The 13,655-nt window shown below is 30.2% G+C and overlaps 1 protein-coding gene across 1 annotated transcript in view; it reads left to right on the top strand.

Annotated features, from left to right (window-relative positions):
* The window catches only part of LOC107456721 (thyrotropin-releasing hormone-degrading ectoenzyme), a 40,439-nt gene that overhangs the window by 7,142 nt on the left and 19,642 nt on the right, over positions 1-13,655 (top strand). Inside the window, exons 2-6 of the mRNA XM_016074666.4 lie at positions 5,716-5,972; positions 7,561-7,716; positions 10,425-10,536; positions 11,394-11,514; positions 11,597-11,751. Coding sequence (XP_015930152.1) covers positions 5,716-5,972; positions 7,561-7,716; positions 10,425-10,536; positions 11,394-11,514; positions 11,597-11,751 — 801 coding nt within the window. The remainder of the gene's footprint in view (positions 1-5,715; positions 5,973-7,560; positions 7,717-10,424; positions 10,537-11,393; positions 11,515-11,596; positions 11,752-13,655) is intronic.

Here is a 13,655-nt window from a genome sequence, read left to right on the forward strand (position 1 = left end):
AAGTTGGATCCTTCCGGTAATTGTTATAGGGTATTCGCTTTCAGACGTTTCCCTCTGTATACACCAACGTACACCTGTCCGATGGAGCATAAAACGAGATTAATCGGATAATACATGTTATACAATACATGTAATACATGTCGCCACTCAGTAAGCGTCTAGTTGCAGTATTGCCGTGCAAGTTCCAGCCTCTGTCGCCGAAGAATAGCAGTCAACACTGCATTAATTAGGCGTCTGCTGTGAAGGCCTATACACAGCAATGTTCTCTGAACCATGTTGAAGATACACTACTGATAGCCACTTGGTTTAGCTGGATGGTCAGTTGCTCAACGATTGAACGTATATTCCCCTGAAGGCATTGCCGCAACTGTCGTTTAGCTCTACTGTCATTTATGACCCGTACTGCATCACGTTAGCTACATCGCTGATTTTTGATAGTGTAATTCTGCCATGCATAGCATTGATTTATCTCGATAATTTCACGATGAGGTAGAAAGTAAGTTGTGGTCACATTAATGTGAATGAGCTGTGCTTACACTTAAAGTTATTCCCTTTAAATATTCATTTTTGTGCATTTTTCTTACATCTTAACGAGACACACACAAAACGGCTGAAAACGGTTTTTAGCAAAAACAACTTAAATCTTTTTTTGTTATAAAATATTGAAACCTTTATTTCCTTTTCTTTTAAAATTCTTGTTTTAAAAGCTTTTGTGAACAATTACGAGACATATATTTACATTAAAGTTAGAACTTTTTAATATATAAATGCATGCAATTTTGTATGTAATGCATGACATTTGCAATGTTTTGGCATTTTTATGATTTCAGTAAAAAAAAAAAAAAAAAAAAAAAAAAAAAAAAAAAAAAANAAAAAAAAAAGAAACAACTTTTAAAATATTTTAAATATTTCATACCTAGGTAACGTGTTTCTGATTTGTAAATAAAAATTACTCAATAACTTGTAGGCTTTTGAAAATCAAGAGTAGATTCACTTCCAATTACCTATTATTACTAAATTTTTGTGCGAATCAGCTATTAACTAAATGGGTTGTTCCCACTAAAAAATTGGTTAAAGAAAATATGCTATCCCACTGAAGTTATTTTAATCAATTTGACTGTTTTCATGATGCTTAGTTATATATTTAAATAATTTTTAATGTCATAAATAAGGATTTTATGAATTTAAAGTATGACAGTATTTAAAATGTATTTTATCTCTAAGTTGGTTTTGATTTTCAGAAAAGCCTAATGCACTCTAGCTGAAAAGAATTATGTTAGAGCTTTTCAGCGTAGTAGTGCTAAAGTTTTTACATAATGCAAATAACCATACCGTGGAGAGGGAGGGGAGAATCTAAAACTATCAAAGATAGTTTTTGATCAAAAACTATCAAATCATCTGAAGTTATCAAAGCTTTTTTTACTTTAGTTTTCGTATTTTCTTTTAATATAGCCCCTATAATTTTTCTTTCCATTTACCGTAAAAGATTTTAAATATTTTTGTTGTTGTTGATGTCGTATGCCTGTTTAGGCAGGGGGGGGGGGGCATTGTTATTGCTCTCCAGTGGCGCCATCTATGGCCAAGAATTTGACTTCTGCCACACCATACGTCGTACCCGTTTATAGGGCGGACCCATTCATACATCCATTCATTCATCCACAGATCGTAATTTTGACCTGAATCAGAGAACGATCGATCTCCAATCCAGTACCCCCAGAGGTATTGATTTTGTTATGGGAACATGGAGNGCGACTCGACAGATTTAACGTGCATCAGTCACTTTACTACACGGGAAGTCTTCGGCCGACTGGGTTCGAACCCACGAACTGTCGGACATGGGCCCAGTGCCCTACCGACCAGTCCTCTTCTTTCTTAAGAAACAACATACAATACGTAGGAGCTTATAGATTTATAATTTATTTATTAATAAAATTTATGCATTGAACTGCTTTAAATAATTTAATAAATTTCCATACTGAGTTATTGTCCTCATTTTTACCTAGAAATTGCTATAAGGGAATTCAGTGGCATATTTGCTGTTTAAAAATAAAAATGCAGACTTATATAGATGGCGTATTTCACTATTGACTAATCTAGCACAATTAACTTAAACATTAGCAAAGTTAGCATTTAATTAGTTAATATTACGAGTAGATTGTACTGTTATTTGAAAGATAGGATTACAAAATGAAAATTACTACTATGCTCATTAAAATTTCCCTAAAATGCACCGGAATGTTGTACTAGTTTCTATACACCCCTTGGGATCCCCCTCCAAAACCTTAACTGGTCATTGGTATTTCTCACTTAAGAAATTTATTTTCTAGATGACAAGAAATAAGTTGGTCAAACTTTAAAAGCTAATATTTTTATCACAGCATTTCGCGAACTCATTTTGAAACCTTCTATGCTTCCTTGGTCGCTTAAATTCTTTAGAACCTTAAAATCGGTACCTATAACAAATGTTTTGCTCCATAACAAATCGCCAAAGGCACTCAAAAATGATGCGATGCTTATTTTCTTACAGCTTAAGAATAACCATATTTTTTTTTACCGGACTTGAATTCGAAGGATTTGGCCGTTTAGTCTATCTTGAAGACATTGATTAGCGCAAAGCGCTTTAAACTATGGCAACTCTTAAAAATCCTTCAGTAAGGAGTGATATAAAATAAATAGTAGGTGATTTTGTGTCACATTCACAGTCCTGCATAAAAAGCAAAGGTGGTCACTGTAAAAATTTGTAATTATATTACAAGTTGTTATGTTTCCATGCTAATGTGAAAGCTTGCTGGGAATATTTTAATAAGTATGAAACTTTCATATTATGTGTGCCCAATTTCTTTCCTTAAGCAAATTCGTGGAATATAGGATACAATAAAGCTAAGAAATCGGAGAGAAAAGGTATAAATAAGGGATTATAGATAAAACAGATTTTCCATAGTCAACAGTCATGGGTGGTGCAGAAATTTTTATGTGAAAGTGAATCAATAATTTCTTGTCCAAAGTGAATCAATATTTTGCTATTTTTTTTAAGAAAAGTCCTATTTCTTGAGCAAAGTGAAAGCTCTTGTAGAAGAATGAAAAATCTTTTATCTGAAGGAAAGCTTTTGTAGAAAACTCTTTTAGAGTAGAGAAAGGAAATCTTTCAAAGATATGATTTATAATCTTTTACTGTCGATTCGCAATGGCCGGAACTCGGAAAAAGCTGGCCGAAACTCAAAAAAAAAAAAAAAATTTAATAGCTTATATGCACTAATTATTTATGTTTTTTAGTCAACTAAAGTATGAAAAATTACGTAAAATAATTCATTAAGACACTGTTCGAATTATTATTATTGTATTATCCATACGAAGAGTTTGGAAGATTTTTGCATTTGGAACGTGTCTTTTTGCTGTATACTTTTATCACATGTTACTTCAGAAATAGTTATAGTTCATTGTAATTATTGATTTTTTAAAATATTTTTGGGAGTTTAAAGTTAATTTTTTTGCTTTGACTTTTGAGTTTTTTTGGATTTTTTTTTGCAAAATTGAATGTTTCATATAATTTTATAATTATATTGTGATTTGTGAAAAGGAGATCCCATTTTTTTCTCTCGTTGATTTTAAAGAAACTAAAGAATGATCTATACAGAATCAAGAAAACCAAAAAATTGCTGCCTAAAGTTTCTCATATTGATTTTATCTAGAAAAATGTAAAAGAAAAGAAGGTTTAGTAATTTTTTCAAATTTTCAATGTAACAATGATTAAAAAAATAAACATGTTTTTTTTACAAATTACTTTCATTGAAAATAAAATTATATAAAGTAAATATATAATAAATTTCTACTTTTTCTCAGAAGTTCTGAATTTTAATATTCATAAAAACAATATTTTTAAAGCAACTAAGAAAAAGCTGCCCAAAACTGATACTTCAATTATAAAATTATCATTACATGGATTTTCAAAGTATTCAATCATAAATGTAATGTTAGAAAACAATACAGTTATTGCCATTTGTTAAGAGAGTTACAAATGGTTGTTACAATGTGCTTTGTAACAATTCCATCTTTAATCATCCGAAAATACCATCTCACTGATAATTACTATTGCCACTGATGAAAAAGACAGTACTTAATTTGTTATTACAAAATGCTTCAATGATTTAAATATAATTTTAGTTCCAAATCATTAGACAATTGAACGTTTTAGGCAAATTATTTTTTTACTTAATATACTTCAAGAACACGAGATCTAAATATTTGAAATGCTAATCTTACAAGGAAAGTACCTTAACTAGCAAGTGTCTGTCGAGTCGAAAGTTTGTATATAGATAGATGCTATGGTTAGCAAGTATATGCGGGTATTTTTTGACCAGTTTTAAAACTATAAGTAGTTTTAGACGAAAATTTTTCTCTATATGCGACACCCATTTCTAAAGTCAGAAATAGAAGAGAATTGGTGGCTGTAAAACGTCGCTTTTATACACTATCTACCAATAAGTATTTGGACACGTGTGATTGAAAAGAAAAACAAACTTTATACATAATCAATAGTTAGTAGAGCCTCCACGAGAGGCAATTACAGCGTGAACCCTCCGAGGCATACTTTCCACAAGTCCTTGTGTGACGGCTAGTGGTATTTTCTTCCACTCGGGTTGGAGAAGACATGTAAGTTCCTTCACCGATTTTGGACGAGTAGTACACCCCTTAATTCGGCGATCCAACTCGTCCCAGAGGTTCTCGATAGGGTTCAGATCTGGGCTCTGGGGAGGCCAGTCCATTCGATCAACGCCATTGGCCTCATACCAAACCTTGGTGACCCTCGCAACATGACAGCTGGCATTGGCGTCCTGGAAGTAACAGGGGTCCACCCCGTAAAACTGCCACAACGTAGGAAGCACATCGTCATCCAAAATAGTGCAGTAGGCATCTTGAATGGGACTAATGCCGATGTTGTTCCCTACACGATATATACCGGCGGAGGGCGTGACGTATCTCAGGACAGCAGATACAGTCATTTGCATAGGTGTCTAGATACTTACTGGTAGATAGAGTATAAGCATAGCTTTTATTCATGTGGCGATAAGAAGAATATGCTTACAAATTTTACACAACCTGCAAATTATTTTTATAAAAGAGCTTTTACTGTAAAAAGTTGCTCAATGTGCTGTATTTAGTACTTTGAGAAAAAGAATTTGATAACAAGGAAACTAAACAATTGTTTAGCAAATGATAACATGTAATTATTTTCTAACTAAATATTTGTTTAAAAAACTAATTTTGATTTTTAATATACTATTAAAATATTTGTGTTGCAAGCAAGTATTATTGAGACTTTTGTTTATTCGAAGACTTCTTATTTTGTTAAAAACGAAGAATGGCTATTGTTCGTCAAAATAAATAATTTAGCTGCGTTGACTACTTTTTTGTTTGAATTTCTTATAAATAGTTTTACCTGAATGAATTTTATTGCTCGTTTGGCAAAAAATTGATGACTCTCTTCAATTTTTTTTCTTTTATCCAAGTTGGTACTTTTAAAAATTTATATTTCAGAGACAAAAGAGAGAAAGGCAAAATTTTTATTACATGTTAATTTCTATCTTCAAGTTTTATTTGCAAATGAATACTCGAGAGTTACTTTGGGCACCTTCCTTGTTAGATTCAATTAGTTACACAATTTTTTGCTTTATTTATTTTTTACTAATGTTTCAAATAAGTGCTTTTTGCTTACAGCTTATCATTCTTCACTCCCGGGATCTAAACATTAGCCAAATAAACCTTTCTTCAATAGATGATTCAAAAGAGAAAAATTCTACTTACAAAATAGATCCGTCTTCTGTGCCTCAGAAACAACTGATGTTGGCACTTCTAGACAAACCATTGGAACCAAAGACGAAATATTTGCTGGATATTTCTTTCACTGGTACAATCAATAATAACTCTGTTGGTTTGTATAGAAGTAGTTATTCGGCAGACAACTCTACTGTCAGGTAAGTTATTTATTAATTTTTAATTTAAAAGAGATAACACTGCCCTTTTTCAGAATGCAATATTTTTTTTGAAAGCTTGTAGTATAGGACAAAATGAATAATCTTAAGACGCTGCAAAGGAGAGATATACTTGATAATGTAAAAAACTTCATTTCGCTTCAACATGTTTCGAATGCTCAAAAATAGACACTTATTTCTTCCTCCATTTGTTAAAAAATAGCCAATATCTCGTCCTGTTTTGATTTTAAAGTCATTTTCACGCCTCTTATCAAAATTCAATTTAAGTTCCTTAATCTTTAGGTTAGGTCCCTTGTTCCTTAATAGTTAGGATCTATCAGCGTTTAAAATCACTGTGGTATTTACCGCATTCCTTATCAATGCAGTCTTGGCTACAGTAGGTAAACCAGACGCACTTTAAAATTTTGATTAAGGGAACGCTTCATCAGAAATTCGATAAATTATATGTCGCTGTTACATCGTTGGAACCTTGGGTCTAGATTTTATTTGGATAATCTCAAAGCTCTTTTCATCCTTTTCACACAAGTTTATATTTATGCTCGAAATTCTGTTTCATTCATATAAATGCCGATTCCCTTGATAATGACATGATTACCTCACCATAGCTCTAGTTTTATCTTTCATCTTTATTTTATTTTTGTTGGCAACTTAAGGTTGTCTTTCAAAATTTTTGTTTTCCTCATTTACATCTGGTGAGTTCCGAAAATGGGTGCCTATTTTTGCGCTCTCGAAGCATACCAATTTCTTCCACCTTTAAAAGTTTTGAAGTAAAATTAAATTTTTTACATTATGAAGTACAGAAGGATTATAGTTAAAGTTACTCATTTTTGACCAACAGATAGTCCACTCTGCTTGACGTGTGTCGAGGCAATTACTAATGTTAATACCACCCTGTAAAAGTTATCTGTCATAATCGGAACACAAGACTAGATTTGCTTAGATTCAAAATTTACACAATGACAAATAACACCTTACAGCTTATTAAAAACTGAAAAGGTAAAAATAAAAAAATTTGTACTTTGATTACCAATAATATCCTAGAAATATAATAAATAGTTTGTGAGATCCAGATGAGACAAAGTGGAAAATTATACGCAAAAATATTTAAATAATGTGTTTCGTAACACCTTAAAGCCTTTAAAAAAATCAGGAAATAAAAATAATAAAATAAATTATACTCAAAATAGGGTCCAGATGAGACAAAGCGCAAAATTATGGTTTCATAAAAAACAAGATTGAAAAATGTATAGCTTCATATACAGTGCACCTCCCGATAGGTATAGTGGGTTTAGACTTCACCTCCACGGCTTGGGCATTGGTTCGATTCCATCTGCAGATTGAATAGCATTCATGCCTTAGTGCGCATGCTCCAGTTTTGTATTCGGTTTAACAGCAAAGATTAATCTCCGACCATTGCAGAGAGCCCATTGAAGTAGCTCTATTAGGAAACAACCAATTTATAAGCATTGTACGTTACAGAACTCCGCATTGAACTTTAAAGCTTATATTTTTATACATTTTTTTGATAAATGTATTATATATAAACGTGTATAAAAATTTGTAATTTCAGCTGGATTGCATCAACACAATTTCAGCCTAGTGACGCAAGAAGAGTTTTTCCTTGTTTTGACGAGCCTGGCTATAAAGCAACATTCCAACTCAACCTAGTTCATGATAAAAAAGCTGTTGCTTTATCTAATATGCCAATTCGGGAAAAAATAACTATGTAAGCTGAATTTGTAATACTTCCAAATGTAAAGTTTTATAATCTTTGTGTAAAATTTTATTTCAAGGAAAATATCAATGTAAGATGAGTTTTTATTACTCCTACAGCTTATAACTTTTTTTTGTTTTAGCCTATTGCGGTACAGATAACTTTTTGTATAAATTTTTTTTAAAAATTTATAATCTATTTAATCTGCCAAATTAAATATCTGAAAAATGAAATTTCAAAATGCATTTATTTTGCCACGATAAGACCACTGATATATTTTTTTTTGTGTTGGGAAAAATAGCATTATTTAAAATACAAAAGCGCGTCATATTTCAAAAGTTTAATTATTTCTTAAAGTTTTATAGTATTTCATTTGCTTAAGTTAGCCCTGCCTTGAAATGATAGTTTAAAAATTTTTTTAACTTTCGCGTTAAGCGTAACCTTTTGCGTTTTTTTGTAAAACCTTCAAAAAGAAGTATTTAAAATTTTTAGATTAAAATAAATCAATTTTTTATTGCTTATTCTGATTATGAGATATTTATAGATTATGTTTGCAAGATTTCATAGTGAAACTCTTATTCTTAAGCTACGAATTCAATTTTATTTTGCCATCATCATTAGGTGAATAGTGTATTCAAATAGCTGATAGTAGATTAAAATGTTTAGCTTCATAATCTTGTAGTTTTGAACTAAGTACTTTTGAGCTAAAAACTTTCTTGTAGTACTGAACTAAGAGGACGAGAGAATTTTTGAGTCACATTTTGATACTCTGATGTCAAATAATCAGGAAATTTGAAAACATTACGATCTAACGCCGTAACGATAAATGTAAAGTTAAACAAATTGTTAAGAGGAATATTGTTCTTAACTTATCATTTGAGTCTTGTTTGAGAGAAAATTTTTTTTCTTATGAATTATATATCATTTGCACTGATGAAAAATACTTTCTAACAAATTTGCGTTAAATCTTTTTTAAAAGTCAATTTCAGTCTAATATTTAGTTCATAGCATTCGATAATTAAAATCAGTACATGTTTCTACAATTGAATCACTTCAGAAAACAAATATTAATTCAAAAAGGGACAAAATATTAATTTAAAAAGAAAAGAATGCGAGCATACGTTATTATTTTATGGTAAATATATATTCCTTAACTCTTTAATGCAGAGTAGCTAAAAGTGGTCGATATATTAAAAACACCTACACAAAAAAAGGGTAGCATATATTTGTTTATGCAAAATTGGCATTTCCTTCTGATATCTACCACTTTCGTTTTAAAAAAGCACTATGCTTTGATTTCGGATCCAAATTCAAATATTTTTATTTTTTACATAGTATTGTAGTCAGAACTAAATTGTGTCTGCAAAATAAATCGTAATATTGAAAAGTTTGAACTACCACTTCTTTCTTTTTCGATAAACTGAAACCATTTTTTTTTTTTTTGAAGAAAAAGGTACTAGGCACAAACAGGTTGAAGCGAATAGGCTGAACAAACAATTAAAGACTTTTTCGGTAATTAAAAATGTTTTTCTTTTAAACTATACATTTTACGAGTAATTTCTGCGTTTTTTAATCTTTAATTACACTGTGAAGAATTCCGGATAAAATTATTGTAAAAAGTACTGGCACTCTGAGTGTCGGTACTTTTAGTCATAAAATCCTTTTTATCTGTAACATTTTAAGGAACAAAATGGATGATATAGCGTATTTTTTACAGTAATATTTACTGTGAATAATTATCATGGTTAAAATTGCGGTATAAAATTTTATGGTAAAAATGGATTTTTCTGTAAAATGTATATTACGGATGCTACACTCAAGGTACCAGTAATTTTTACTGTAATTTTATCCGGAATTTTTTACAATGTAGTACTTCCATCAGTAGAAATATAAGGTTAAAATTAATTTATGAATAAAAAAGAATATTAAATATTAGATTTTAAAATTTATTAACTAGTTTTCTTACTTTGATACCTTATAAATTATGGCAATTTATTTTTCTTTCATTGGGAAACGATGAAGGGTACAATTTTTAACTATTTTAGAATTTCATCACTTATAACTTGGAAATTTTTATTAAATTTGGCTGAAATATTATGATCTTTATGCTTCCTAGATTACTATATCTTGAGAAAATTTCAACCATCTACATCTTTTTGTTTAGATTTTGCGTTCTAGTTCTATTTATACTCATTTAGTTCTATTTTTTTATTCAGTAGCTTCTAAATTTTGAACTCTTGAGCAATTTTATTTTATCTTTAGTACTAATTAGAACCACAGTGTGATATTTTTGTACTAATCAGTTTTATTTTTGATAATATCTATCATGCTTAAATTTTTAACTTCGTGTGATTTTTGTCACTTTGTGTCATTTCAAACTGCAAATTTGATAATTCTATTTTTATTTAAATATCATATCCATTACGGATATGAGCATTTTATAAATAATACTTTTGTATTTCAATAAATATTTTAGAAATGCAAGAATGCAGAAAATCAGTGCATTTTCGGGCAATTCGTCCTTCTAAGTAGGAAAAATATGTTTAATTTTTGGTGTATAAAGTATTATCTCTTATTGTTTATGAAAACTAGGTTAATGTTTTATTTACAATTCATAAAGACATTAATAGTTTCATGATAAGCAACACACAAAGATTTGAAATTTTCTCATTCCGATTTTCTTATTTATATAAAATCAGCTTTTATATTTTTCCTTTTAGTGATGATGAATGGGAAATAACTTCTTTTGAAGAGACGCCAAGAATGTCAAGTTATCTGCTTTCCTTTGTTGTTGGAGACATTGCATCAAATACAGAAAACAGAACAAATAAGGTCTATCTTTTAATTTATTATGGAAACAAAATTTTTATATTACATTTTAATTTATTAAGTAACTATTTTTGCACAGTAGCATATGTTGTAAAATATGCTTCCGTGCAGTTACTTCTTTTATTTATTAATAATATTATGTAGAAAGAATTTGTAACCTCGCGAAAGCTTAAACAGAGTATCTCATTCATGCAAGAGGAAATTTTGGTGGGAAACATGAATTTTAAATAAATAATTGTTGCAAATTTTTTTTTGTTGATTTATATAGTACGCAGTATAGAGTTATATATAGAATAGTAAATCGTTAATAGTAAATCGTAGAATAGTAATCGCTTCATGGCTTTTCTGGGGCATAAATCAAAAATAAATAAATAAATAAAATAAACACAATAAATAAATAAAAAGGTCTTATGACTCTAATTTGTATGATTGGGAAGGAAATACACCAAAACGAGAAATTACATGTCTAGTAAATAAATTTATATAGCTCATCATGTTGTATAGCTCATCAGCTACTTTGAAAATTCCTGAAAATCTTTTTTATCTTTCATTGCACAAGTGGTGCACATTTAAATCATGCATGAGTTTTGGTACAGGCTTTTGAATTATACAACAAAACAATATAGCAAATTATATTCCAATATTTTTTCTTTACTAAAGGTTGATTCAGATAAAAATGTCCAAGTTATATAAAATCAATCTCTTGTAGTTTCCTGCCCATTTCGTTTTAAATTACGTGTAGAATCCAAAAGATTAATTTTAATCATAATTTTTGATGATCAGTGAAATTAAAATTAGAGCGTTTTAATTTTAAACATTTTTTTAAATATTTTTAATTATAAATGTTTCATTGTTTTTAGATTCAAATTTGGAGTCGTAAGGATATGGTTTCCTATGGAGATTTTGCTCTATCGATAGCCCCCAAAATCTTACAGTTCTTAGAAGACTACATTGAAGTTCGCTTCACTTTGCCAAAATTAGGTGCATAAATTAACTAATTACTTTCACAAAGCTTGAGTAAAATTGCTACAGTATTTTAAAAAGTTTTTTCTTTTAAATTTAGACCTCGTTGCCATTCCTAGCTTTTTACATGCAGCTATGGAAAATTGGGGTCTTGTAACGTTTGATGAGTCTGCGTTGCTATATGATCCAATGAAATCATCAACTGAAAATAAAGTAGCCGTAACTTTAACTATAGCTCATGAATTTGCTCATCAGGTATGTATTTGCTTTCTGTTGTTAAATAACCCGACTGATCCTAGAAAATGTTTTCCCACAATCCAATTCTATATAGGAGTTTAAAACAGAATTCTTAAAAAAAAAAATTGCTTCAACATTTAATTTATTTAATTCTCTTTCAAATGCTGAAAATTGTTATATGAATTAAAAAGTGAGATAGCTAATTTTTCTTCTTAGTATTGAACTTTAAGGGATTTGGTTATTCTTGTGGTAGAAGGAAAAAGGAAATTTTTTGAAATTTGTTTCAGGAAAAGCAATGGATTAAATCAAAATATTGAAAAAAGGTCTGTTCATCATGCAACTATACTTCTTGTAACTAGACATTTTAAAATTACGTGATTTTACCATTTTTCCATTGTCCGTTATCATGGTTTTGGTACATCTTGCCCACGGTAGTACGTTTCAGTAAAGAGTTTTCATTTAAGAGTTGGAATATACTTGAAGAGAGAAAAAGCAAGATATGCTGAAACCATGGTAAAAGAGGAGGTAAAACTGTGGAGAAAGTGGAAATCATGTAACCTTAATACGCTTATTCTATTTATAAAGAGTATTGTAAATATTTAAAAAATATCCTAATAATAATTCACGAAATTAAATTATGGCTGTACAGTTTGTCTTCGATGAAGTCATAATTTTTAAATGGTGCATTTGCGAATCCACAACATTTGCAATTTGAAGTTAGGATTGATTACAATCTTTTTTCCTTGCTGGGTAGAAAAGAGTTTGATTCGATAGCTAAAAAGCTGAACTGTCAGTGTGAAGAATTGGAGTTCAATCCTTAGTGGAGGTTTGAAGCCCACTCAGCTTTAGATCGATGTATTAGACCAACTACTTTTGGAAGTAAAGGTGGCCGGTGCGCAGTGATCACTGCATTGTCACAATCATGCCGTTGATTATGAAAGTGTGGAGCCTTATTCTTCATGATCTCCCGGCCCCCAACAGACTGTTGTGAGAATGATTTACCTTTAAGAGAGAATTAGAGAGAACCGGGTTGGGGAATATGACTAGGACCCGGCAGTTTGGACTTCACTACGGATGTCATTTATTTGAAATCACATGAAACTAATTTCAAACTCTCACTATGTTGTTTAGAGGTGAATGAAACACAGTGTTAGCTATTTGTTTGTCAGTGACAATGTTTCAAAAATCTTGATTCAAACAGTTCTGATTTTTACACCACTGATATTACTCTGCAGTTTCTAATTGCTTGAAAACTTATTTTTGGTTAGTTTAACAATCGTAACATCCATTTTAGATATATTTTTACCACAATTAAAGCAGGTTTTGTATCACGTTTAAAACCTCGACAGTTGGACAAAATCGGGTAGTTCAAAAGGGTACTAGCTAGGTCTACGTCAAGTCAAAATCCTTGACTAGTTGAATACATTGCCTCAACTGTAAAGGTTGGGCTCATGACACCTGCAGCTATGAAGGAAAGCATGATCAAAGTTTTATTTCGTAATGTGTTATATTTTAGTACTTTGTAATAACCTGTTAATTTTTGGTAAGGTCTTAAGTCTGATAAATTGACTTAATTTATTGAAAGTTACACATATATTTATCTCAAAACTATCGGTATTCCTTGATTTTTAAATCTCTGTATGTTTCTCAGTGTAGAAAGGTTATTGTACTTATAAAGTAGTATAAACAAATATTTCATATGAAAAGAAACGTTTTCTTTTCAGAATTTTCAATGTATATCGGTCTCATGAGATTTTGAAAATTCGAAAAGAGTTGTAAGAGATCGGGTGGGATATTTTATCCCACTCATAATATTTACCAGATTTCGTTTCCTCAGATTTCCAATCATTACAATAATTACAAAAAAAAAAAAAAAACACAACNTAACAAAAAAAAAAAAATCCAACTCTAAATTTATGTAG

This window comes from Parasteatoda tepidariorum, chromosome X1, assembly GCF_043381705.1.
Source record: "Parasteatoda tepidariorum isolate YZ-2023 chromosome X1, CAS_Ptep_4.0, whole genome shotgun sequence".
In the NCBI taxonomy this organism is placed as follows: domain Eukaryota; kingdom Metazoa; phylum Arthropoda; class Arachnida; order Araneae; family Theridiidae; genus Parasteatoda; species Parasteatoda tepidariorum.